General features: G+C 46.0%; 1 protein-coding gene across 1 annotated transcript in view; it reads left to right on the forward strand.

Moving 5' to 3' along the window:
• Positions 1-22,656, forward strand: part of adgrl1a (adhesion G protein-coupled receptor L1a) — a 48,700-nt gene extending 26,044 nt beyond the window's left edge. The window contains exons 5-25 of the mRNA XM_076085833.1: positions 1,712-1,919; positions 2,149-2,413; positions 3,773-4,100; positions 5,330-5,623; positions 6,973-7,076; positions 8,019-8,204; positions 8,404-8,442; positions 10,216-10,396; positions 10,569-10,691; positions 11,567-11,775; positions 11,878-12,051; positions 12,635-12,844; positions 13,110-13,330; positions 13,637-13,703; positions 13,886-13,977; positions 14,097-14,265; positions 14,500-14,655; positions 15,791-15,887; positions 18,710-18,826; positions 21,579-21,596; positions 21,740-22,656. Coding sequence (XP_075941948.1) covers positions 1,712-1,919; positions 2,149-2,413; positions 3,773-4,100; positions 5,330-5,623; positions 6,973-7,076; positions 8,019-8,204; positions 8,404-8,442; positions 10,216-10,396; positions 10,569-10,691; positions 11,567-11,775; positions 11,878-12,051; positions 12,635-12,844; positions 13,110-13,330; positions 13,637-13,703; positions 13,886-13,977; positions 14,097-14,265; positions 14,500-14,655; positions 15,791-15,887; positions 18,710-18,826; positions 21,579-21,596; positions 21,740-22,656 — 4,175 coding nt within the window. The remainder of the gene's footprint in view (positions 1-1,711; positions 1,920-2,148; positions 2,414-3,772; positions 4,101-5,329; positions 5,624-6,972; positions 7,077-8,018; positions 8,205-8,403; positions 8,443-10,215; positions 10,397-10,568; positions 10,692-11,566; positions 11,776-11,877; positions 12,052-12,634; positions 12,845-13,109; positions 13,331-13,636; positions 13,704-13,885; positions 13,978-14,096; positions 14,266-14,499; positions 14,656-15,790; positions 15,888-18,709; positions 18,827-21,578; positions 21,597-21,739) is intronic.
• The last annotated feature ends 1,497 nt before the right edge of the window (positions 22,657-24,153 follow it).

The raw sequence follows: 24,153 nt of genomic DNA on the forward strand, positions 1-24,153 counted from the left end.
AGATTTAACCATTGCTCCCACCATTATTTCATGTTCATAATTGCAAAGCAAACACCTCAGGCATCCCTGCTTTCGTGGGAGCATTTTGGTTCGACAATGGAGCATGACGAGCCTCCTCCCCGTGAATAGTTTGTATTCAGACTGTTTGTTTATGCCTGAGCTTGATTAGATGCCTGTTTGGCTGCCGGTCTCAATCCCTGTTGGACCCCCTCAGACAGAACAGGCAGATTCCTAAGTGGCCGAGCACCACAGATCACCAGCCACTAACAACAACAGCAGCACGACAGGCAGCGGAAAGAGAAAGCAGGATTTCCAAAAGCCTGAAGCTGCTCCATCTCTCTATTATGATTCTCCTCCTGCTCCAGACTCCATGCAATATTCAAGACAGTTTGAGCCCACACTGATCCATCACTCTAACAGTCACTGTGTGACAGCGTATGCATGTGTGTCAGCTTGTGCATGCATGTCGTGTACTATCCTTGTGTGCGTTGGGATGGTATGTGTGTGTGTCTGTCTGTCTGTGCATCTGTGTGTGCTGTGTGTCATCTGTGTCCTATTGCCCCTGCAGTGACCAATTAGTTCAGAGATACGTTCAATCATGTGGTGACCAGCAGGTGTCTGGTTCTGTCGCAACCCCGAGCCAGAGAGCCACATAAATAAGTTGGCAGAGGAGATGTGGGGACTCCTCAGCTGTTTTATTCTGTAGTGCCTCCAAATCCCTCTCTCTCTCTCTCTCTCTCTCTCTCTCTCTCTCTCTCCCGCTCTCTCTGTGTTGCCTCTACCACTATGACGTCAGAGTGGCGAGGATGCCAGCAGCTTTCCTCATATATCACCTGACATGCCCAGTGTTCCCAGGGCACTGTCTCTGTCAGGCAGGGACACAGTGCGTCCGCCAGCCAATTTACACCAGTCCCCAGTGGATGACCTCCACCTGCCTAAAGTAGACATCCTCTGTGTGTGTGTGTGTGTTCTTGTTTGGTATACGGATTGTGTGTATGGGTTCCCATGTATTTTTGTGTGTGCGTCTGTTTTGTGTTTGGAGTAAGGGCCGTTGCTTGTGTCTGAATTTGTGTGTGTGAAGCCAAGTTTCAGGTGCGGAGGAAGGGGAGGCCTGGCCAACCTCACATCTTTGCCCTGGGATGCTTTTTTCTTTGAGGCATTACTCTTGACTGAGAGCCAAATTTGAGTCCTAATAAAACAAGCTGCACAATTACTGTTGTACCACCCAGTAGCAGAGGCCTTTCAAATAGAAAATGCACAATCAAATAAAAAGTAGGCCAAGATAAATTAGATTAGAGACTACAACTAAGCCGCGGCTGCAGCCAGAAATCTCCCATTTATCATATCCAGACGCTTTCCGACTACAACGCTGATGTTCTACAAATGAGCCTTTATATGTTCCTTCAGTTTATATATTATATCGTACATCTCCTCACTCCACACTCCTCCCTCTCACTCCAATTGTCCAACTCTTTGTCTCCTTTTCAATCCTCAACTTACTGTTATCTACTCACATCTTTGTTCTGTCTCCTACATGTCTTTCTCTCCTGTTCTATATTTCATGGTCGTTGGCTATTTCCCATGTCCTCTCTCCCTCCCCTGCCATCTCCATGATATCTTTCATTTCTACAATGCTTCGTTTTCATTTTCTATCTTTTCCTTTTTTCCTTCTTCTGCTCGTCTCTGCTGCAACACGCCTCCCCTGCTCCAGTCTTTGTGTGTCCGGGCACGCTGCTGCGGGTTCAGGCGGCCAGCTCTTTGCAGGAGGCGGAGCACCAGGCGGGGGCGTGGTGCAAGGACCCGCTGCAGTCTGGGGACCGTCTGTACGTCATGCCCTGGACCCCCTATCGAACTGACATGCTGTACGAGTACGCCTCCTGGGAAGACTTCAAACAGAACCGAGCCACCACCACCTACAAGTGAGGGTGCCTCCCACAGTCCTGGTTGATCAAATAGCATCTGTTGCTATATTGATTTATTGGCTTTTGATGTGGATATGGATGGTGGTAGCAGAATGGTCCCACTGTGGCGTCAGCTTGCTCACAGTGTGGCCGTCGTGTAGGATTGTGTCATGACAGTCATGCGGAGTAGATGAATGGACTTATTCTCCTCGATTCCTGCTCCGCTCATGTGATTCTCTCTCAACAGGTTGCCCAACAGAGTTGACGGCACGGGGTTCGTGGTGTACGACGGTGCGGTATTTTACAACAAAGAACGCACGCGAAACATCGTCAAGTATGACCTACGGACGCGCATCAAGAGCGGCGAGGCCATCATCACGAACGCCAACTACCACGACACCTCGCCCTACCGCTGGGGAGGGAAATCGGACATCGACCTGGCTGTGGATGAGAACGGCCTCTGGGTGATCTACGCCACTGAGGCAAACAATGGACGGCTGGTAGTCAGCCAGGTGGGAGAGCACTGCGCTGCACAGAAGGGGGATGAGATGTGGATTATATCTAAATCTCATCTGATTAGTCAGGCGAAAGCTCATACGTCACAGATGAATGACTCACTATTGAGATTACACAGGTGCACTGACAAATGAGATGAAAAGGGTCACATAAAATGATCTGCAAAAGGTCTGGCCCCTCAAATCCCCTCATATCCAAATATTTTATCATACGTTTCGTAGGTCCACAACTAGTTTCTTTATGGCTGCAAACATTGTACGATTTAATGACTTCAAATGTGTTCAGTGTGGGTTCTCTCGGGTTAATTGACTACTCTAAACTGCTCGTAGGTGTGAATGTGAGCGTGAATGGTTGTCTGTCTCTATGTGTCAGCCCTGCGATAGCCTGGGGATTGGCGGTTAAAGATAATGAATGGAGGGAAATGTGATATATTTAGGTAGTCTACTCATTTGTATAGAACTAGTTTAGAATCATATACTATGTCGACCGTTTTGAAATTAATCGCATTTCTTTGCCCTGCTTACTTGACAAACTCAAAACACGATCCATCTCTGTGAACTTCAGAACATTCATATTTTAATACAAGTTGGTTCTTTGTTTCTTTACAAACAAAACTGCAATCAGCCAGCAAGTTTCCACACAAACAGGGTTTGAATTAATGTGTTGCTCGGATAGACAGGTCCCATTTATAATCACTATCTTTGACCTAACCATGAAATTGTTTTTCTAACCGTATAAGTTAAGCTATCCATCTAAAATATCAAACCCTGCATGAGCTATGAGGGTGCAGAATAATGCCACAACAAAGTAATAAATAAGGAAGTGATCACTTTCATCATCGAGGAATTGTTTGGGTTCTGGGGAGTTTTTTCTTTTTAGTGCGCAACAAACACAAGCAAGTCTCTATTATTTCTCTGCATACAGTTTTTAGGTACAATATATTGAGTAGAAGCAGCTTTGCATAAAAGCAAAGAAATATCTCTCCTCCGAAGCTTAAACTGGAGGTTTAATTACTTTTTGAATGTTTTTCCAAGTGCTTATAAATCTAAAACATTATTGTACAGAAGTACCATTTGTGCTACTGTGGGCTTATGTAAACATGAGCAATAATGAAAATGTTACATCAAATCATTTTCAAAGTTTAATAAACATAAAACGGCACACAGAGATAAAAAAAAAAGGATCAAGAAATCAAATGTAAATAGACTTGCTCTTTTAGTTGCGATAGTATTTGACTCTGCTGAGAAAGTGAAGAAAAAAGTACCCCCCCCCCCAAACTGTCTCTTCAAGCTTCCCAATATGATCGATTATACAATAAGCCTTGGCCGAGTTCAGCCTTTCCTCTTTGCCCATAGGTGAACCCTTACACCCTGCGCTTTGAAGGCACCTGGGACACGAGCTTTGACAAGAGGGTGGCATCCAACGCCTTCATGGCGTGTGGCGTGCTTTACGCAGTGCGCTCCGTCTACCAGGACGACGACAGCGAAGCAGGCGGCGACCTGGTGATGTATGCCTACAATACCAACCGAGCACGCGAGGAGCCCGTCAACATCCCTTTCCCCAACCCCTACCAGTACATCTCCTCTGTGGACTACAACCCTCGAGACAACCAGCTTTATGTCTGGAACAACTATAATGTGCTGCGCTACCCGCTGGAGTTTGGACCGCCGGACCCCACCTCGGGTAAGAAGTGACCCCACTGCGAACACACAGAAACACAGTAGAGAAGCACAGACACCAATAGAGTATTTAATACCATACCCATCATGTGAATGTCCCACTGGCTAGCTTATTGCCGTCACAGTGCACATCTCTCGTCCAGCGCCATCCCCTGACCATGTAGCGCCCACACTCCGGTCCCCCCCCACCCAGATTAAAACTGTTGGCTCTGTCAGCACTATTGCCACTGTTAGCGCCTTTCGCGCTGTTGGCAAGGTTAGTTGTCGCATCTGTATTGCTCGTAGCTGCTGCAGTAGAGAGACACGTTGCATTAAACACAAAATGGATCAAATGCATAGCGGTGGACAATTTAAAAGGTATCGAGTACCGATACCCAGTTCTTATTAAGCACTTGCAATGACTGTATTTAAAAAAACGTGTGTTTTGCTTGATCTGGGCTCATGCAGAATGTGTTTGTGACTGTTTCTTATCTGACATTTGGATATCAAACCATTGTATTTCCATCCCCAGCCATAGTTACAGTAAAGAGCAGCCTCTCAGGTACGACTGCTATAGCACTTCATATCAACTTCTCTGTGTCATGGATAATGAAAAAGTCATTTTGAAGCGATAAGGGGGAGGATAAAATGAGGACACCTCACTGCGTTTTGGCAGTCCATCAGTATGAGAGGGAGGTTTGGATGTATTGTAGAGCCTAGATCTGAGCCGCATAAAGGACCGTATGAAGCTTGAATTAGGCCCAGAGAGAGAAGAGGCAGAGACACACAGGCAGCGGATTTCAGCGTGCGCGCTGCCTCTGCGTTTGATCAGCTAGGATTTTGTAGTTGTGATGCGTTGCTTTTATGTTCGCATTAGGTTTGGTTGTTAGTGATGGTGACTTCTCTGATACATTTGATCAATTATTTACTTCTCCCTGACTTGAGATGATGCGTTCTCTGCACCTCTGCTTCTCTCATCTCTCTGGAAAGCAGGCTTTGAGAGGCTCAAAAAAGTATTTGTCACCCCAATTATTGTCAGGCTAACTTTTGAACTCAACTTCTGAGAAACATCTTTAATTCACATGCATGTGTCCTTCACTCTCTTGATATTTTTCTGCTTTGCTGTCGGCTTTTGCTGCTCTCTAACAAGTCCCGTATATCCTTTTGTAACTCTCTGTCTCTCACTCACTCTGGGTCTCATTTGTGGCTTCTAACTCGTCTGTTCTCTCTGTACCACTGTTCGGTTTACCTCAGGCCCTCTGACCACCACCCAAGTGACCACCACTCCTCCAACCAGGCCCTTCGCCTCCAGTGCCAGCCCCTCTACCGCCCGCCCTGCGGCCCCCACCTCACGCCCGATCGGCTCCATCAACAAGCACCCTGATCTTCGCCCAATCACGGCCACTGTGCCCGTCACCCGCAAGCCACCTCGCCCTCCTCAAGGCCCGGAGAACCACGTCTGTGAGGCCAAGCTGGTCCGTGGCGTCCGGTGGCCCACCACGCAGCGAGGGGAAACAGTAGACCGCCCATGTCCCAAAGGGTCTCTAGGTGAGGACGTCTGCCCTTGTGTATTTTTTAAAACTGGTGTGCATTTTTTCCTCTCCATTAAACAAACATCATCATCGTGTTAGAGTGTACTCACACGGTATGTTCTCCAGGCATGCGGGTGTTTTGTGCGTGCAATATATCTCTCAGCGTGTGCCCAAGTGATCAGCATGTTTGTGCGCTCACAGTTGTTTTTTTCCACTGCTGTCCTCTTCTGTCCCTGCGTTGGTCCCACCAGCAGGCACAGTCCCCCGAGGACTCGCAGATGAAAGCCAGTCCTCTACATATGAAAGGCTCATCTCCCACAGAAACAGAGCTGATTGGAAGTGGCGAATAATGAAATGAAAGGCTAGACAACACAGGCTTCACGTCCCTTCATGCTAGTTTCTATACCTCTCAACATGCAGCAATCAAAAAGACATCTCCCTCTCCAACGCCGTTTTGCCGTTTCTGTATGTTCTCTCCGTGAACGGCAGTAACGTTAAATTAGCAGCTGGCTTAATTGCCGCATCTTGGCAGAGCTCTCAAAGCCAATCTGTGGTCGATGGAGGAGAGTATAGAGAAAAGCAGGCGAGAGGAGGAGAAAAAAAAAATCATTGGGAGAGAGAGAAGAAGGCAGTATGAAATGCAACGCCACATCTGCTCTGATCCCTCTACAACTGTGAGGCGTTGCCGCATTGTCTCATCTCTGCCATTGTGCTTCCATCTCTCTCTCGCTCTCTCTCTGTGTGGTCTCTCATCTCCTCTTTTCCCAGCCTCGTCTTTGTGACTTGACGTTGGTTATTTGTGTTAGCAGCAGCATATAGACCATTCTCTGGTTTTATCCCCACGTGGTGTCCTTTCTCTGAACCCACGGAACAAGAGAGACCACGCTGGAGATAAGAGTTGGTGGAAGGCGCTTCACTTCAGGGTGTTTTTATTTGAAAGTGAGGCATCATACCTGATGTCTTTGGTGTGTGTGTGTGTGTCTATGTGTCTGTGTGCACACAGTAAATGCCATGTGGTACGTCTGCATGTATTCCTTTTGAACCGTTCCTTTTAGCCCATGAAGGTCCGTTCTGGCCCTGCCGTCTTCCTCCTCCCTTTCTCTCCCCGTACCTTCTCACGGCTCTACACTCCATTATTGAACCGTTTCCATTTGTGACCCATTTTTACCTCCTCCCTCCTTCTTACCTCTCATCTTCAAACACTTTTGACTGTTGCATTTTTAAAATTCATTTCATTCCGTTTTTCTTGGGTAGAGAAAATAATTCCTCCACACTTTCCTCTTTAATTGCAGACACCTAACGCTTATTATCTCTCCGTTACTTCCCTCTCCTCTCTCCGTTTCCTCTCCCTCTGCTCGTCTCCAGGCATCGCTTCGTTCCAGTGCATGGTGGAGCAGGTCATGTGGAACCCGCGGGGTCCTGACCTGAGTAACTGCACCTCCCCGTGGGTCAACCAGGTGGCCCAGAAGGTGAGACCTGGAGCCGTACCCCCTGGCCACGGGTCCGTCCCCGTCCTCTGCCCCACCGCCCCGACCATCCTCCCAGTCCACCTCCACACACACATTAACATATCTCCAAGGCTGGCCTGATTAAAACACTTGCTCATTTCAACTGGCCCTTCATTACAAGGCATTTGCTCTTGATACTTAATTAACTCTCTTTTTTTCCATAATATAGTTTAATCACAGTTGGTTGAATTATTTAAAAAAATCAGGCCTATGGCCTTGCAGCTTACAAAGTACTCTGCCTCTTCAATTTCTCAAAGTCTCACATAATGCATTATACCTGTGCAGTATGTAAACATCATGATTTGACCTCGGCTCACTGATATTTAGAGTAGTAATCTGATCAATCCCAATTTGGGCAGTAATCACATTTCAGTCCATATAAATGTGAATTAAAAGTAATTAAACGTCGTTAATTACATCGTTAATTAAACGCTGCTACATTTCTGCAGGAGATAACCCAGATTATTTAGCCATGTCTACCCTTGATCGGCTCTCGTAAAGTTTTTTTTTACGTCTGTCCATGTGCCTGAAAGGGAACGCAGCATCACGGTCACAAGCAACATCGTTGAAAGAATCCATTATACCTTCTCCTTTTGGCAACAATCAATTGCAAAGTGGTTGCCAAGGGTGTGATTTGCAAGTGAAACAGCACAAGTGAGCATAAAGAGTTCACGATGGGTTCTACAAGGTCCATCTTTGTTTACAACGATGCAAGAGGGACAGAGATGAGACGACCTCAAAACATGTGGTTTCTTTTCATTTTAGTATGCATGTAAACACATAAACAGTTAGTTTCCCCCCCGCTTTGAATATGACTCAACGAATAAAACCAGATCGGCTGTATCATCGTTACACTGTCGCTGTATGTAAAACGTGTACGCGTTTGCATGTGGTCACGTGCAGATAAAGAGCGGTGAGAATGCGGCCAACATAGCAGGAGAGCTGGTGAACCACACACGGGGCCGGATCCAGGCCGGAGATGTGAGCTCGTCCGTGCGACTGATTGAGCAACTCCTGGACATACTGGATGCCCAGCTTCAGGCCCTGAGGCCCGCGAACAAGGAGTCGGCTGCACGAAACTACAACAAGGTAGAGCAAAGTGTAAACACACGCATAAGCACACACACACACAGCACACATTAGTTTTTAATTCAAGCATTAGAAAAGGGTGCTGAGGTTAATGCGAATTTACCCCCCTAGTGCACATGCAAGGACGAGCGAGTTTTTAATTTACGGACTTTTTTTTGTTTAGCAGTTTAATTCCATGCTTTTGTTTTCTCCCTTCCAGCTCCAGAAGCGAGAGCGGACCTGCCGGGCCTACATCCAGGTAGCTTTTCTCTTTTATCTGCCTGCTTTACATGCCTGTGGAGTAGGACTGCGCTGCGACTTAGAATAACTGGGGGAAGATAAATCCTTGAGTAGACTGGGTTTCAGGATGAGATTCCTTCGGCTCAGTGCTCTGTATTTTGATTTATATTGCCTTTGGAATCATCACTTATAGAATTTATTTTTTTTATTTTTTTTTTTTTTTTTCAAAGAGCAGTGAGAGTAACTTTTGGTACAACTCCTGGCAGACGTTGTTGCAGTATTTCCCAGAGTAGTGAAAGCTGATTTGTAGTTTTTCCAATTGCTCACGATGTACATATGTATGAAATACGAGTTAATGTGGAGGTCGTCTGTCTTCGACATAAGCTTCGCTTAGTTGGCCTGCGACTGATCCTACGTGTATAATATGGAGCTTTTCCTCATTGCATTGCACAAAAGGCTACAATATCTGTGGCTCTGGGAAAATGTAATTTGACGACAGTACTGTATGAAAGGCAACAGTATGTGTTACTACGCCCTTCTGTTCTTTTCCAATATGTGTGCAATATCTCTGGTTGTGAGAGCGCTGTAATCTAATATCATGAAAAGGCCTTGTGTATGCCTCTCTGTAATGATGAAATGCATGCGCTCTGCAGCACACAGTCTTTCGTGTATCTTGACCCGTCTGTAATACGACACCGCATCTTCTCATCTCTGTTGGCGCAAGATGAATTTCAGAGCTGCTGTGTCGTGTGTAACTGACCAGTGTTCTTTTTGGTCACTCGCCGCAAGTTAGCGCCGCGTACCGTCCAGAGGATGAACCGAAAACACCCTCCCGTCTTTTTCTTTTTCCAGCCGACAGAGCGCATTCTGACGCCGAATTCATTTTGTTAACGGCAGTGCTCTTTATTCCACGCAGCAGTCAATCCTTCATTTTGAGAGGCCTGAGCAAGAGAATTACATGATTCATCAAGCAGGCTACTCCAATAAATTGGATAGCTGATACAACCATCAAAATTGCCATTAAATGAATTGTAAGTGTGAAATAGAAAAGTAATATGTCTGACATAGCGCGGTAATAAATGTAGTGCAGGGGAGTGGTGAGTTTCGAGGAAATGATCGCGGAATCGGAGGGACTTTGTACTTTAAAGTGCTCAAGTAATATGATTTCACTTAACAAAATGACACAAAACAAAGAGTGATTACCAAGGGCATGCGAAAAACAAATGAAGAACCAACTGATAATAACTAGATGGCTGATTAATATCTAACAGCGCTTCCTGAAAACCGAGAACAGACTGTCTCTAGAGTGTCTAATAATTAGCTACCACTGTAGATATCTGTGATTCTGCATACTAACACATTTTTTTTATTCGTTTATCACTTTCCAAATTGCACATGGCAGAAAAACAAATAGTATTAAGTTATTCTTATTGTAGAAACGAGTGATTGTTTTGTACCCTCATGTGGAGTAGAATAACAGGAGTGGATCTTTACCTAATTATTATCTTACAATTAAAAAAATCCAAGTGGACTGAGAAATAGCTACTAAAGATTACGTGGGAATAAGCTATACGTTCTCAGAAGACAAGAATGAGAAAGAATTATTCGGCGCATTTAAATGTATAAATATTCACATCATATCTGGAACTACGCATAAGCCATTCATTAACTATCGGTTGAATCCTGATCCGTTTGTTACTCGTTCCTCGTCGACTACTCTGGGTTTTGTGTACCTTGTTGTGAAGTGTTCTCGGTAACGGTAAAGAATGCCGTGTCTCCTGCATGTATCCAGGCGGTGGTGCAGATAGTGGACAACTTGCTGCGTCCCGAGGCCCTGGAGTCGTGGCAGGACATGAACAGCACAGAGCAGGCGCACACTGCCACCATGCTACTGGACGTGCTGGAAAAGGGAGCTTTCCTGCTGGCCAACAACATGTACGGGAATCGGTTTTGTGACCGAGCGCCCAGCATTGGTAAGAAAAACAGCATTGCTGATTATAGTGAATGTGTGGATGAGCCACAGTTTGTGGAAACAAACCTCCAGGCTGTGAATCTAAATTTCTCTTTGTGTGTTTTATTTTTGTTGCGTATTTGACGGCGTAGAAGTCTTCCTTTAACTTTTGCGTGCTGTGTTTCCCCCATCAGATCTCGAGGTGCATGTCCTAAACACAGAGATGGACCTGCAGGACTTGTCCTTCCCACAGAATTACGCCAGCGACAGCACCATCCAGCTTTCAGCTTCCACTATCAAACAGTACAGTCGCAACGGTCAGCAGCCCCCACCCCCATCCAACCCCATCCAACCCCATCCTCACCCCCACCGCCTGATAAATTGTACTGTCCTGTGGAGCCCACTTATGTTTCCGTTTCATGCAACCGTAAAACAATCTGCATGCAGTTGACAAAATTATTGGTTCATAATAATAGGCTAATCAGATTAACAAAAGTGCTGAGACAATTTCTTTTCTTGATGGTTTCTTAACAGCAGTCTTAATAGAATAGCTGGGGAGGCGTGTAGATTACAATCGGCCCCAGTCTGACAGAGCAATCTCAGCACTCCCTCTCTTCCCCATCCCATCCCCTCGCTCCGTCTCCTCGCCGCCTTATCCTCCTCTCTCATCTCCCTTGTTTCTAACCCCCACCACTGTCATCCCCCTCTCCCCCCTCCCCCGGCCCCTCATCCCATACCCCCTTTCTGTTTTCTGTCTCCGCTCGGCTCTGCAGTGGGAACGAGATTAGAATGATTGAAACAAACGCACATGAAATATTCATATGGAATAATAAGAGATCTGTGAATGCTTGAGGGATGAATGTTCCATTGCCCTCCACATTAAATCTCGCTCTCTTCCACCAGTCAAAATGAAACGGTCCTTACCATCATTCTAACCTTCACTAACTCTCTCTCTCTGTCTCCCTCTCGCTCACCCTGTCACTCCCCACCCTCTATCTCTGTCACTCTCACTCTCATTACCATATTATGCCCCATTTCTGAATTCGGTCTTTTTCTCCTCCTCCTCCTCCTCCTCCTCCTCCCTTTATCCTTCTGTCTGCATCTCCCTTTTCAAATAACGCCGGCCTTTTCTTTGCTTGCTTTTCCCTTCACTCTCTTGCTCCTCGTTTATCTCCTCCTCCTCCATGTGCAGGACAAGTCAAGGTGGTGTTCATTCTGTACAAAAACTTGGGATCCTTCCTGTCCACTGAGAACGCCACTGTAAAGATGGAACTTGACGGGCCAAGCCACGATAAGAAGCGCCTGGCGGTCAACTCCCACGTAATCGCCGCCTCCATCAACAAAGAGTCCAGCAGGGTGTTTCTCATTGAGCCGGTGGTCTTCACTCTCAAACACCTACAGGTGGCTTACTTCAGTCGATGTCGTACTCAATTCTCATTCACATAGACTCCAATCTAACATTTTTCCATCATCCCTTGCTTTTCTTTTTCTTTTTCTTTACAGTTGGAGAACTACAACACTCCGAATTGCTCCTTCTGGAACTACTCCGAGCGCTCCATGACGGGCCAGTGGTCGTCGCAGGGCTGCAAGCTGCTGGACACCAACAACACGCACACCACCTGCTCCTGCAGCCACCTCACCAACTTCGCCGTGCTCATGGCTCACCGCGAGCCCGATGTGAGTAAACAAGGGCGTGGCAGGGCGCGCGGTTAATAAAATTGAAGCCGGGTAATTTATGCAGACATTCATTCGTGCGAGCATTAGCGTTCGCTGGCTCTCAGTCACACACCCTCACACACATGCACATTAATGTACCCTCTCAAGGCTGACAAGCCCTTTGTTTTGAATTTCCTATTTTCCCTCCTTCACTCCGACATTCAGGGACGCACATGCTTAAAAATTCATGTCCCGCTACTTCTAGCTGACATTCACATGAATTTGAATGTCATGTATTTTGTTTCCAGGACGTCTTGTCTCTTGTCTCTACACTTTAGCTCCTTGCATATATTTACAAATATTAAATAAAGCAATTTTGCTCTTTCTCTCCCCTCCCCCTGTTCTGTCTATCTATCCCGCTATTGTTTCTTCCTTCCACTATTCTTCCATCTATCCCTGTACTCCCCATCTCCCATTACCCTGTCTTGTCCTATATTCTTTTCCCGCTCCATTTGTCTACGTCTCTCTGCCCTCTGCTTTTACCCCGTTCCCCTCCACTCTCTCAACCCCCGTGTTCGGTTGCGCATCGCTACCCGGACCTCAGTACCCGGGGCGAATGCACGAACTGATCCTGTTTGTGATCACCTGGGTGGGGATCGTCATCTCCCTGGTGTGTCTCGCCATCTGCATCTCCACGTTCTGCTTCCTGCGCGGCCTGCAGACCGACCGCAACACCATCCACAAGAACCTCTGCATCAATCTCTTCATCGCCGAGCTGCTCTTCCTCATCGGCATCGACAAGACGGAATACCATGTGAGTTTCTAGATGGGGTCTCACTCATGAAAATGGTTTTGCTTGTTTTCTTGGAAAGGAAATATATCTTTAAAAAAAAAATAAAAGAGAGAGAATTGCACTACAGTACATACCCTGCTTTAAAACTCTGCATCATCTGGTCAGTTTTCAAAACTACGTCCTTGATCTTAACCGTTTCCTTTCTTTAATTCTAATATTTTCAATCCTCCTCCTCTTCTCTTTCTCTTCTCTCTCTCTCTACTCTCTCCCTTCCTGCCGTCTTCAGATTGCCTGTCCCATCTTTGCCGGCCTTCTGCATTTCTTCTTCTTGGCTGCCTTCTCCTGGATGTGTCTGGAGGGTGTGCAACTCTATCTCATGCTGGTGGAGGTCTTTGAGAGCGAGTACTCCCGCAAAAAGTACTACTATCTGTGCGGCTACTGCTTCCCCGCACTGGTGGTGGGCATCTCCGCGGCAATAGACTACAGGAGCTATGGGACCAAGAAAGCGTACGTGTGAAGACGGGTCTTTTGCACCTGCAGATTGAGAAGTAGGATTATGTTATTCCCTCAGCTGGAACTGTAATATGCAGCGCTGTGTGAACGGCTCTTGCACCTCCCTGCGGACTGGCTTTTCTGAACACACTTCTCCAAAGCCTGATGATTAGCCTTCATAAGATAATCCGCTGAGACAGGGAAATAGTGTGTGCATGCCTGCCTGCCTGTGTGTGTGTGTGTGTGTGTGTGTGTGTGTGTGTGTGTGTGTTGGTGAGCTTAGTTGTGTGTAACTCTCTCTTCTCCTTTGTGCCACTCCAGATGCTGGCTGCGAGTGGATAACTACTTCATCTGGAGCTTCATTGGACCCGTTTCATTTGTTATTATGGTATTAGCTTTATTATCAGACAGTATTATTTCCCTCTCTATTTTGATATCAGCCAGTCAAACCAAAACTATTTCACCGTGCCTGCTTTATGAGGTTATTAATGGTGCAAAGCCAGTACCTTTTGGTGCAGACTGTAAAGTTCACCACACATTTATTTGGTTCTTCCCATCTTTCGTCCTCAGCTCAACCTCATTTTCCTCATGATCACTTTACACAAGATGATCCGCAACTCCTCAGCACTCAAACCCGACTCCAGCCGCCTGGATAACATCAAGTGAGTTCTAATTATTCAATAATTTGTGATAAATAAGCCACGCCGTCAGATGGATTCCAAATTAATTCAGTAACTCCGTGCATCAAGTCATTATTTGTCAATATTTCCACTTCCATCAGGTCGTGGGCTCTGGGGGCCATTGCTCTTCTGTTCCTGCTGGGAATGACGTGGGCTTTTGGCCTCCTCTTTATCAATGAGAACACGGTAATCATGGCCTACCTCTTCACCACCTTCAACGCCTTCCAGGGCATGTTCATCTTCATCTTCCACTGTGCACTTCAGAAGAAGGTAACGATACAAGACCAGTGTCTGAAGACTTGCTATATATAACGTTTTGAATAAGAGGATGAAATGTTGTTGAGACGGATGTGCATGTGTGATTAATATTCAGCATACATGTTCAGAGTGATTCTTCTGTTGCCGTGTGTTAAAAGCCTCCGCTGCTCCACATTGCCCCAGTGTTTGTGTTTACGAGTGGCTTTAAAACCCGCCCGCTGTGCCGGTGGTGTTGTTTCTTTACAGGTCCATAAGGAGTACAGTAAGTGTCTGCGTCACTCCTACTGCTGCAGCCGCACCTCCACCACCAGCTCCCACGGCTCCCTGAAGAACTCGGGCTTACGTGCCAACAACCGCTACTACAGCGGCAGCCAAGCTCGCCACGCAGCCGCCCACCGACAGGTGCGGGCAAGACAGACACGCACACACTAAGCAGTACACACACACACAAACGACGCGGGTGCAATTGTTCGTCCAGCTTTGCACAAAAAAAAACCTGAGCACCGTCGAGTTTTAAAATTGGATTTTTTCTTTGAACAAATGAAAAGTAAATGTGCCTGAGCGGAGAGATGATTTCAGTAGAAATCAGCCCTCCAGACTGTCTTGATACGAGCTGTCTTTTTTTTTAGAACACTCTCAAAAAGGGTGTTAAAACAAGGATTAAATAGATAGCTTTGGAAACAAAGGACATGCTCGGACATCCTCGCCCTGCTGCTATATTTTCCTCTCGTTTTATTAAAAAGGTCTGTTATGTAAGATTCTAGAGCACAAAATGAGTGCACCTGATCAATACAAATGACTCGATTACTTTGCAAAGCACGCAAATTTACTTACTTTACTTACTTTTGAGCACACATTCAAATTGTTTTCATTTGCCAATAACAAAAAGACAAAAGCTGCCAGTGAAACACCAGTGTTACAACACATGCTGTTCACAGTGACAAGGCAGAATCAAACGTTACATCACGATATACATGACGAGTTCATCAGACATTTCTGTTGCAACGGTTTTACTTTTAAGTTTCCATCCATTACTGGCAGCCCTGTGCTTCACACAGTACATGACCAATTAATAAAGATATCCTTTGAAGTCCATGTACTAAATATAGACACAGGCGCCATACAAGACATCCGGAACTACTGTGCATGCTGGCATATTGCGCTATGGCACAGACACATACTGTACACACACACACACACACATTGACAGTTAGTCCTCACAATCAACAAACGAGCTTCCCCACACTGTAATAAGTCGCTTCCAAAAGAACAATTGTATCAGCGACTGCAATCATGTCTTACACATCTCCCGTTTATTAGCCCCCCTCATGATAACATGACATGGCTGTGTGCCTCTTTACCCAACGTCTCGATCTCTTTGTGTGCCGTGTTTGCCTATTGTTCTTTGCGGATTAGAGCGAGCCCCACAGTTTTGATTACAGCAGCCCCACTGAGTTACAAAGTCTACCCGTCGCGTTTCTATATTTAACTTGTTGTCTGTTTGCCGCCACTCACTGAGCTCTGCTCCTTCTTCCAGAGTCGGATCCGCAGGATGTGGAACGACACGGTTCGAAAGCAGACGGAATCGTCTTTCATGGCGGGAGATATCAATAGCACCCCGACACTCAACCGCGGTGAGGCCTCCCTCTGTCACTGCTCTGCTTTCCCCTGTGTTAAGTCTGACACGCTTAAATGCACACAAAACTCACAGAGTCCAGCACACTCATAAAGACGTATTGCACAAAGACAAATAAAGCATGAGTGGACACTTAGCCAAGGCAAAAAGCACTGTTATTCAGTGTTAGATGTGCACATGTGACGGGATACAGGATGATGAAATATATGTGCCCATGCCTGGTGTATTAAGGTCAACTAATGATTCAGACCGCCTTACAGCCAGAAGGGCAGCCAGCAAACAGCAGTTAGCAGCAGTAATGGCTTGAATTGAATAACATATGGTTGAAGGCTGGTTGGTGGGTTTTCAGTTTGTGGCAGCTGCTGGTCAGTAAAAGCACTTAAATACTCCGGAGCTGAAACACTCGTGTTCTGTAAATATGTGTGTGGGTGGGTCATAATAAACTCCTGTTATTGTAATTAGGTAGACTTACAATATTTGTTGTGTATTTAAAGTCATTAATACTAATTTATCTTAAAGAAAGAGGGCGTGTACATAGATCACATCCATCACAGGGTATAATTATTTCTCAGAAATGGTTTGCAGCCAGTTGTGATGAAATAGTTCATCATTAAGGATGAGTCATCCGTCTTCAGCTTCATTTGTTGATTTTGTTTTGTGAATTTCCAGTTTTTGCCCGATATCGTTGCTCGCTAGAGCCTCGCATCACAGCTCATCATTTTAAAAACGTACGAGATATCGATTCTGGCACCCAACAACACAGCAAGAGGACATATTCCATGTGTAACTTTAGCCCACTGTTTGAGGTGATTTGTGTTTTCCTCCAGTCTTTCCACTGTTTTGTATCCAGCCAACACCGTGATGTAATCGTGATGCCGGCAGTAAAAGGGTCTCCAGAATCGCATGTGTTGCGATTCATCATAATAGAAAAATATAGTTTAACCCGAGATTGCCAGCCCCAGTTTGAACTCTGTCCCCTCAGCCTTTTTTATCGCGTCATGGGATCAATTGCATCCCATTTCTTATTTGCCAGAATGCAGTGACTCATGCCCTCCCCACAGTACATATATATAGCGCACTAGCAATTATTTAAGAAGTGAAAAATGTGCATGGAGGCACCGATTGTCTCAGCCTCAGCAACTGGTGGCGTCACCGCCGCAGCCGCCAGTGACATGGAGACGATCAAGGCTGGCTAAGGTTCCGCATTGGGGAGGTGGGAGGGTGATGATGGCAACAGAGGCAGTTGCTAAATCAGCCGTCACTCTCTATGCTAATTTCATCCATTTTGTTTTTAATGAACTGATTAGCGTGTGAATGAACAGGGGGTAATTATTCTAATTGAAGAGAGTGACAGGAGCAAGGCGGGGGGCGAAGAAGAGGATGCTACGAGCGAGCTGCATGGATGAGGGGGTTGTATGTATCTATGTGTGTGTGTGTGTGTGGGTGTGTGTTCGGGCGGGTCAGTTTCCGGGGCTTTTCGTCACGACATAGCAATCACCAGGGCTGTTAAGACACACAATGTGGATCCTTCCATGTTGTTCTGTCAAACACAAACAACTGTGGTGTGAAGCCTTTATTTTTTGGGCTTTGAGAAAAGTTTGTCAGTTGGCAGAAAGTGAAAGACGAAGGGGAGCGCAGGAGGGAGGGAGGGAGAAGAAAAGCGAGAGAGGGTGGCGCCATCATGGAGGAGTAATTAAAGAGGCCAAATCTGGAGAAGAGACGCTGCGTCGTTATAACTGGCATCTCGTATCTCTTTGATTTCTCCACTTCACTTCTTTATGAAGCACAATCTCTTCCTGATAATAGTAATGTGTCCAGAAGACAAGGCGTGCAGAACACACACAGACACACACACACAGCCTCCCATGATTCCCTGTGCCCTACTTTCTCTCCCCACTTAAAGCTGGTTCCTTTAATTTTCTACAAGATATTCCTATGAGGTACAGACTGGCAGCTAATCCCAACTAATTTGGTGTTGTTTGTAAAAATTCTGGCACGAGGAACTGAGGAAATGTGGTTGAGTCAAGACACAGCAGAACGAGCCAGAGAATAGAGAGAGAGAGGGGTTTGTGTGGCATGCCAGAAAGATGGACAGCGGAAGTGTAAAAAGAGGGAAAATGACAAATAAATAGCTGTGTGCGAGTGCATATTTTATTGCATTTTTTTTTTTTTTGAATCCCCTGCTCCCTTTGCTTGTGTGATGAACGGTAGGCGTGAGACCTGAAGGTTGCACTTTGCCTAGGACGACTCTCCGTCATGCTGTCCTATTTTTAATTTCATGGCATTTCTGTTGGAGTTGCCTCAGGCTGGAGCCATACATGGGCATTATACAACATTCTGTGTGCCATTCCCTTGAATTATATTTGTCTTGTAGTGGCATTCACATTGCACTGGGAAATTAACTGTGTTTCAATGGCTGCACCCCTAGACTGCATAATGGCATGCATTACTGTTCTACCCCATCTGACTACATTGTCAGGAGCCAAAAAGGAAAAAACAAAATAATGGCAATGCTCCAAACAGCACCTTTCCCCTGCAATTGTATTTTTACTCAAAGGTTACAATCAGCAGTCATAAACATTGAGGAGAACACTGTGAAATGCATTACTCCATAAAGCACCGGCACAACAAAAAATAACCCCATCTGAATAAACAGTAAATATTTTTTATGATTCCAGATGTTATTACCGAGTCTGGAAACGTGAATTTCAGAGCGCTACACCTATTGTGTGTTGTGTTTCTGCTTGTGATTGCTTTGCTTGCATTTGAGACAAAGATAAGAGCCTATTTATTTATTTATTAAATGTTTGTGTCTTGCAGCAACCATGGGCAACCACCTTTTGACGAACCCGGTGTTACAGACTCGCACCTCTCCTTACAACACCCTGCTGGCTGAGAGCTTCACGCCACCCTCACCTGGTGTCTTTAACTCTACAGGTTAGCTCCCAAACACTCCAGTCTGTGTGTGTGTGTGTGCACTCTTGTCAGTGCGCATGTAGGACTCTTTGCCTGGTTAGGCAGTAAACAATCAGTGTGGCATATCATAAGTCTACATTACACATGGATGAATAAAATATAGTTATATTATAATATTAGTTAGCCAGACAAAGAACAAAGAGAGAGCACTTGGTGTCACCAGGAGAAAACTGCTTATTCACTCCTACAAAATGCACAATAGCACACCCACGCACAATGAGCATCTGGCGACGGCGCACCAGGATAAAGAAAAGAAAAAAAAGCGAAGATCTTGGTGTAGTGCATCATCAGAAACAGCTTATTCACTTCTCCAAAATGTGGAAAAGTGCAACACACCATGCTCTGGCGACAGCCCACCAGGATAAAGACAAGAAGAGAGAAATATTTGTGTTGGCGCACTGGTAGAAAAAACAGCTTAACGGTTCTACAAAATGCGCAATAGCGAGCACCCACACCCACACACACACACACACACACACGTCTGGTGGCGGCGCACCAGTAGCCCATCATCAGACAACATACACAACGTCAATAAAAGGGTTGAACAAAAAAATTATTGAGGGCTTTAACTAATGTAAGCTTCTACTGGGGATGTCGAATGAGGCTTTGAATGGTTGTCGTCATAGTTTGCGATGACATCACCTTAAACAAATGGGGAAAATGGGGAGTTTGTGTTTCCAGAGAGCATGAAAAGTTTTGAAGCTTGGATCTATTCGGTACAACCCCCTTTAAAAAGAAAAAAAAAGAAATCATGCACTTACTTTATTTGTAGACAAAGTCCAATGCGTCTATCCCTCTGGACAACGATGACAGTGGTTTTGTAGTAAAAGGCCTCCCTGTTAGGTGCACTCCCGGGTTCCATAAGTCTTTCCTTAAGAAGGTCCTGTCCACAGATGTTAAGACCAGCTTCAAACGTGTTGTGGCCTCGGGTTTACAGTCTGCTGCAGATCATTGTCTGTCCAAAAAGTAAGCAGCTGTACAGGCGCCCTTCCTTGGACTGTTTTATGAGTGGACTGTATATCCACTCATCTCTGACGGGACTTGTGGTGGCAATGTCCTTATTTATCATTTCTTTCTGACAACACATGCAACATGTTCAACAACATTTCCTCGATTGGCAGAGCTATTGCCTTGCACTTGGTGTTTTTTTAAAAAATGTTTCTCTTTTTCTTTACCTTTGCACCGACAACGCATGCGCAAATCTACATCGACGTTGGCCTATTACACCTTGAACTTCCGGTTTCAGGAACGGTATTTTGAGGAGCAAGTGACAAAAGTAGCATACTAGTTTTACTAGTAATTCATAAAATTATGAATCCTGAATATGAATAAATGATCAATAAATACAACTATCACATCATGTCATTTCTTTTTAGCTTATATCTTATAGCTTTTAGCGCGTGTGTGTGTGTGTGTGTGTGTGTGTGTGTGTGTGTGTGTGTGTGCGCGCGCGTGCGCGAGAGCCTGTGTGTGTGTTGTTTTTTCAGACTTTGTAGCTGTCAGATAGATTCACTAGGCTGAGCAGAACAGAGCCAAACAGCGTTTACAGCCTAACCAGCCATCTGGTCAGATCTCGAATCTTCATGAGAACAGCCACAAATTGATTTTGAAGTTTAGCTACAGCTGCGACTGCCAGGAATCTTGAGGACAGTTTTTCTGTTCCCAGGCAGAAAAAGTAGTCCGCTTTAACTCATGACGGCCGTAGAGAAGGATCAGGCAGCTCGGTGGCCTGGGACAGTCCATCTGAGTGGAGGTCACTCAGGTGTGTGTGTGTGTGTGCGTGTTTGTATACTTGCTCCTATCTCAGAGTTTCTTTAAACAGCCCGATGGCTGTTTATTGCATTGCTGCATCCCTACACTACTCTTTGGGTGCATATAACCGCTGAATGTTCTGGTAATTGCGCCACTACGGTACTAATATTTACTTGGTACGGGAGAACTATAACTGCGTGTGGCTGGTTGCTGGCTGAGTGTGCACCCGCAGTGTATCAGGCCTAGTGTCAGAGCACTGAAATTTAAGGCGGCGTTTCTGTTAAATATTTTAAAACCTCTCTGCACAATACGTCAAGCCTGATGGCCACGGGCTTGGCAGCGAAGACATTTTTAGAAGAGAGTGGGAGAGGAAGTAGGGAGAGCACTTCATTAGAATGTCTAATTACCCACACCACCACTGAATAACGTTGATTAAAGTCATACTACGCATTCAAATTAAATAAAAAAAAATAACTTTCTGGGAGGCTGTGGCTTTTGCTTTGCTGTGTGATGGTAATTTGGGAGAAAAAGCACAACATCTGTGGTGTGCTGAAAGAAAGTCGTAAAAAAAAAAAACATAACTGCTACTGTACAAGGTTTTTGCATGAATTATGTATGTATCCAAGTATCACTGCCAGTGGTAAATAAATATCCAGAGTATTTTCTTTGGCTTAGATGTAAATGTTGGAGGAATACAGTGTCAAACAAACAGATCCAAGTTTGCATAAATCAGAGTTAATGCGTGTGGTAAGAGTTGGAGGGTTTGATATTGAGTGTGAGAGAGACAGAGAGAAAAGAAAAGGGGCCGATGGACCAAGGATATTTTTTATTCCGTTAATGGTTCCCTTTTGAAATGTCTTAATAATGAATAAATCTACTTAATGTTACTCCATTAAAGAACACTTACTGACTAGTGTCTTTCATTTTATTCACTCCACATGACTTTCTCTGGGACGCATAGGAACCTTCCGTGATCCAAGTAAGTGTAATTCACCTCAGTTCACATCATTTTACCATCTGATATTTATTCCTCTGTTCTTGCCGACACTTTTATCTGACTGTATCATAATAATGCCAAAACCCTCTGCCTCTCTGTCTCTCTTCTATTTGTGTTGGGTCCAGAGAGCACGTTATCAAAGGCCCGCGACCCCTGTGGGATGGAAACCCTGCCCTTGAATGGTAACTTCAACAACAGCTACTCCCTGCGCAGTGGCCCAGGGGGTGTGGGCGGGGGCAGCTGTGACTTCCTCGGTGGTGGGGGCGGAGACAGTCCCCCGCCCCTCCTCAATCCCCGCGGCTCAGAGGCACTGGGAGGCGGAGGCATCCGACGAAACCTCTCTGATGCCGCTGCCTTCGAAAAAATGATCATCTCTGAGCTTGTGCACAACAACCTAAGAGGGGGTGTCGGAGGAGGAAGTGGAGGAGGTGACGTAGGGGACAGGGTGTGTGGCAGCCTGGCCAGGGGACGTCCTCACGGTGGGGTTGGTCGGGGGACAACGGGGGCCGGGCCAGAGCTGCCTATGGGCATGGATGAAGACCAGGACTTTCTGAGACAGGGGCGGCAGCGCACTCCGCAGGATGTGGAGCTGCTTTACAAAGCTCTGGAGGAGCCCCTGCTGTTGCAGCGAGCCCAGTCGGTCCTCTACCAAAGCGATCCAGAGGAGTCAGAGAGCTACACGGCCGACCTCACCGAGAGCCTAGGCCACAGCGGCCACAGTGGCCAGAGTGCTGGTGGGCAGGTGGGCAACAGAGCGCCAGACTCCCCTGCCCGTGACTCCCTGTACACCAGCATCACCAACCTGCGAGACTCACCTTACCCCGACAGCAGTCCTGAGCCCCTGGAGGTGGTCCCCCGTTCAGCCCAGCCCCCTGAGGAGCTGTACTACAGCTCCGGGAGGCCCGCCCTGGGCTCTCGTGGGGCCCCCATGCAGACCTTCTACCAGACTCCACTCCGGAGACCAAGTGGGGAGGGACACCAGGCTCAGGAGCCTGCCCACAATGAGGGAGACGGACAGATGCAGCTGGTCACCAGCCTGTGACTGGAGCCTGGAGGAGGAAGTTGGAGACTAATGTGATGGCCAAAGCCGCCTCCTAGCCCACCTCGTTCTCGTGTCTCTCCACTTTCTGCTTGTTTGGTTGCCTTTCTTTTTCTCTTGACTTTTATTTCGCTAACAGATGAGCAGAGGGACCTTCAGGGGGAGTCGTGGCTGACTCTGCAGAATCAGCCTTTATCCTGAACCCTCCCTTGTCTTAAGGAGATGAGCGATGGGGGTTTTTCTGCGGAGCATTCGTCGGCTCTCTCCAACCCCAGTCCTCCCCAGTTCCTTTGGTACCCTAAGGCCAAGTCCAGCACTCTGAATGTACCGATCCAACCCCCTTTACCTTCAGATATTTCAAAACTTTAAAACTTTGTTAAAGTTTTTTATGTAATTTATCTTCAGACCTGCTTCCTGAGATGGGAATATCATTTTATATTTAGTCTCATTTCCCTTTCGTACCATCCATAGGTCTTTTTTGAGTCATCATTTGATCGGAGTAGTTAGCTGTGGAGACAGGGAATATAGTACACTATTATAACCTAAAAAAATGTCTCACAGAAAGCTCTTCATTGTTGCCAAAAATATCTTTTATTGAGCCAGAACGGAAACTAGAGCATTCACAAAGCAAACACACACGCACACACACACACACACACATGCGCTCACTCATCCAGAAGTGCTCATTACTGAACATCAAAAGTGAAAACAGTACTCCATCTAAGTAAAAGGGAACAAGAGCCTTTGTTCCAAGCAGGCAGTGGGAGCAGATTCAGAGTAGGTTGCCTTCATTTTCTCTTGCTGTGAATCGACGACTATGTACAGAAGTGGAGTAGAGGCAGAGACGGAGCTGCACCACCCCTCCAGAGCAGCAGAACTTGCATCCATAAGACTGGCCAATCATCTCCACTGTTCTCTCTGGTTGTTTGCTTCAGGCATTTGAAAAGTTAAATGACTGCCTTGCTATTGTTTTGAAGAGAGTATTCAATTTGTTGACTTTGGGTCTGCATCCTCTGGGGGCTGCAAGAGCGGACTGGTGTCGCCCCCCCCCCCCCCCCCCCCCCTCCCCATCCCCTGTACTTTGCTATTAGAGCCTAGCCAGTTGAAGTGGACTTGTTTCCTGTGTGTGGTTGTGACAAGCAAGACTGTAAACACCGCAAACTCACTGGTCGACCAATTGGTATAGCCGTGTACATAGGAGCCACACATGAATCTACTTTATTCCTACTATGTAAATAAAGACACCAGATGATCAAAAGCAACAAAAAGTAACAAATACTATGAAAAATGACTTCTTGTACTGCAACAAACCAACGAAAGAAAAAAATAAAATGTTTTGGAGTTTGTGAACTGAATGATGATGAACTCTCTCTCTCTCTCCCCCCCCCCCCCCCCCCCCCCCCCCCGTTGCTTGATCTCTCGCTCTCTCGCTCTTCTGTGCCACTTGGTGAGAAAGGGAGAAAGGCAGAGAGAGAGAGACAGATTATAACGTGTCGTAGA

This window comes from Anarhichas minor, unplaced genomic scaffold, assembly GCF_050575085.1.
Source record: "Anarhichas minor isolate MPS153535 unplaced genomic scaffold, ASM5057508v1 ptg000007l, whole genome shotgun sequence".
Classification (NCBI taxonomy): domain Eukaryota; kingdom Metazoa; phylum Chordata; class Actinopteri; order Perciformes; family Anarhichadidae; genus Anarhichas; species Anarhichas minor.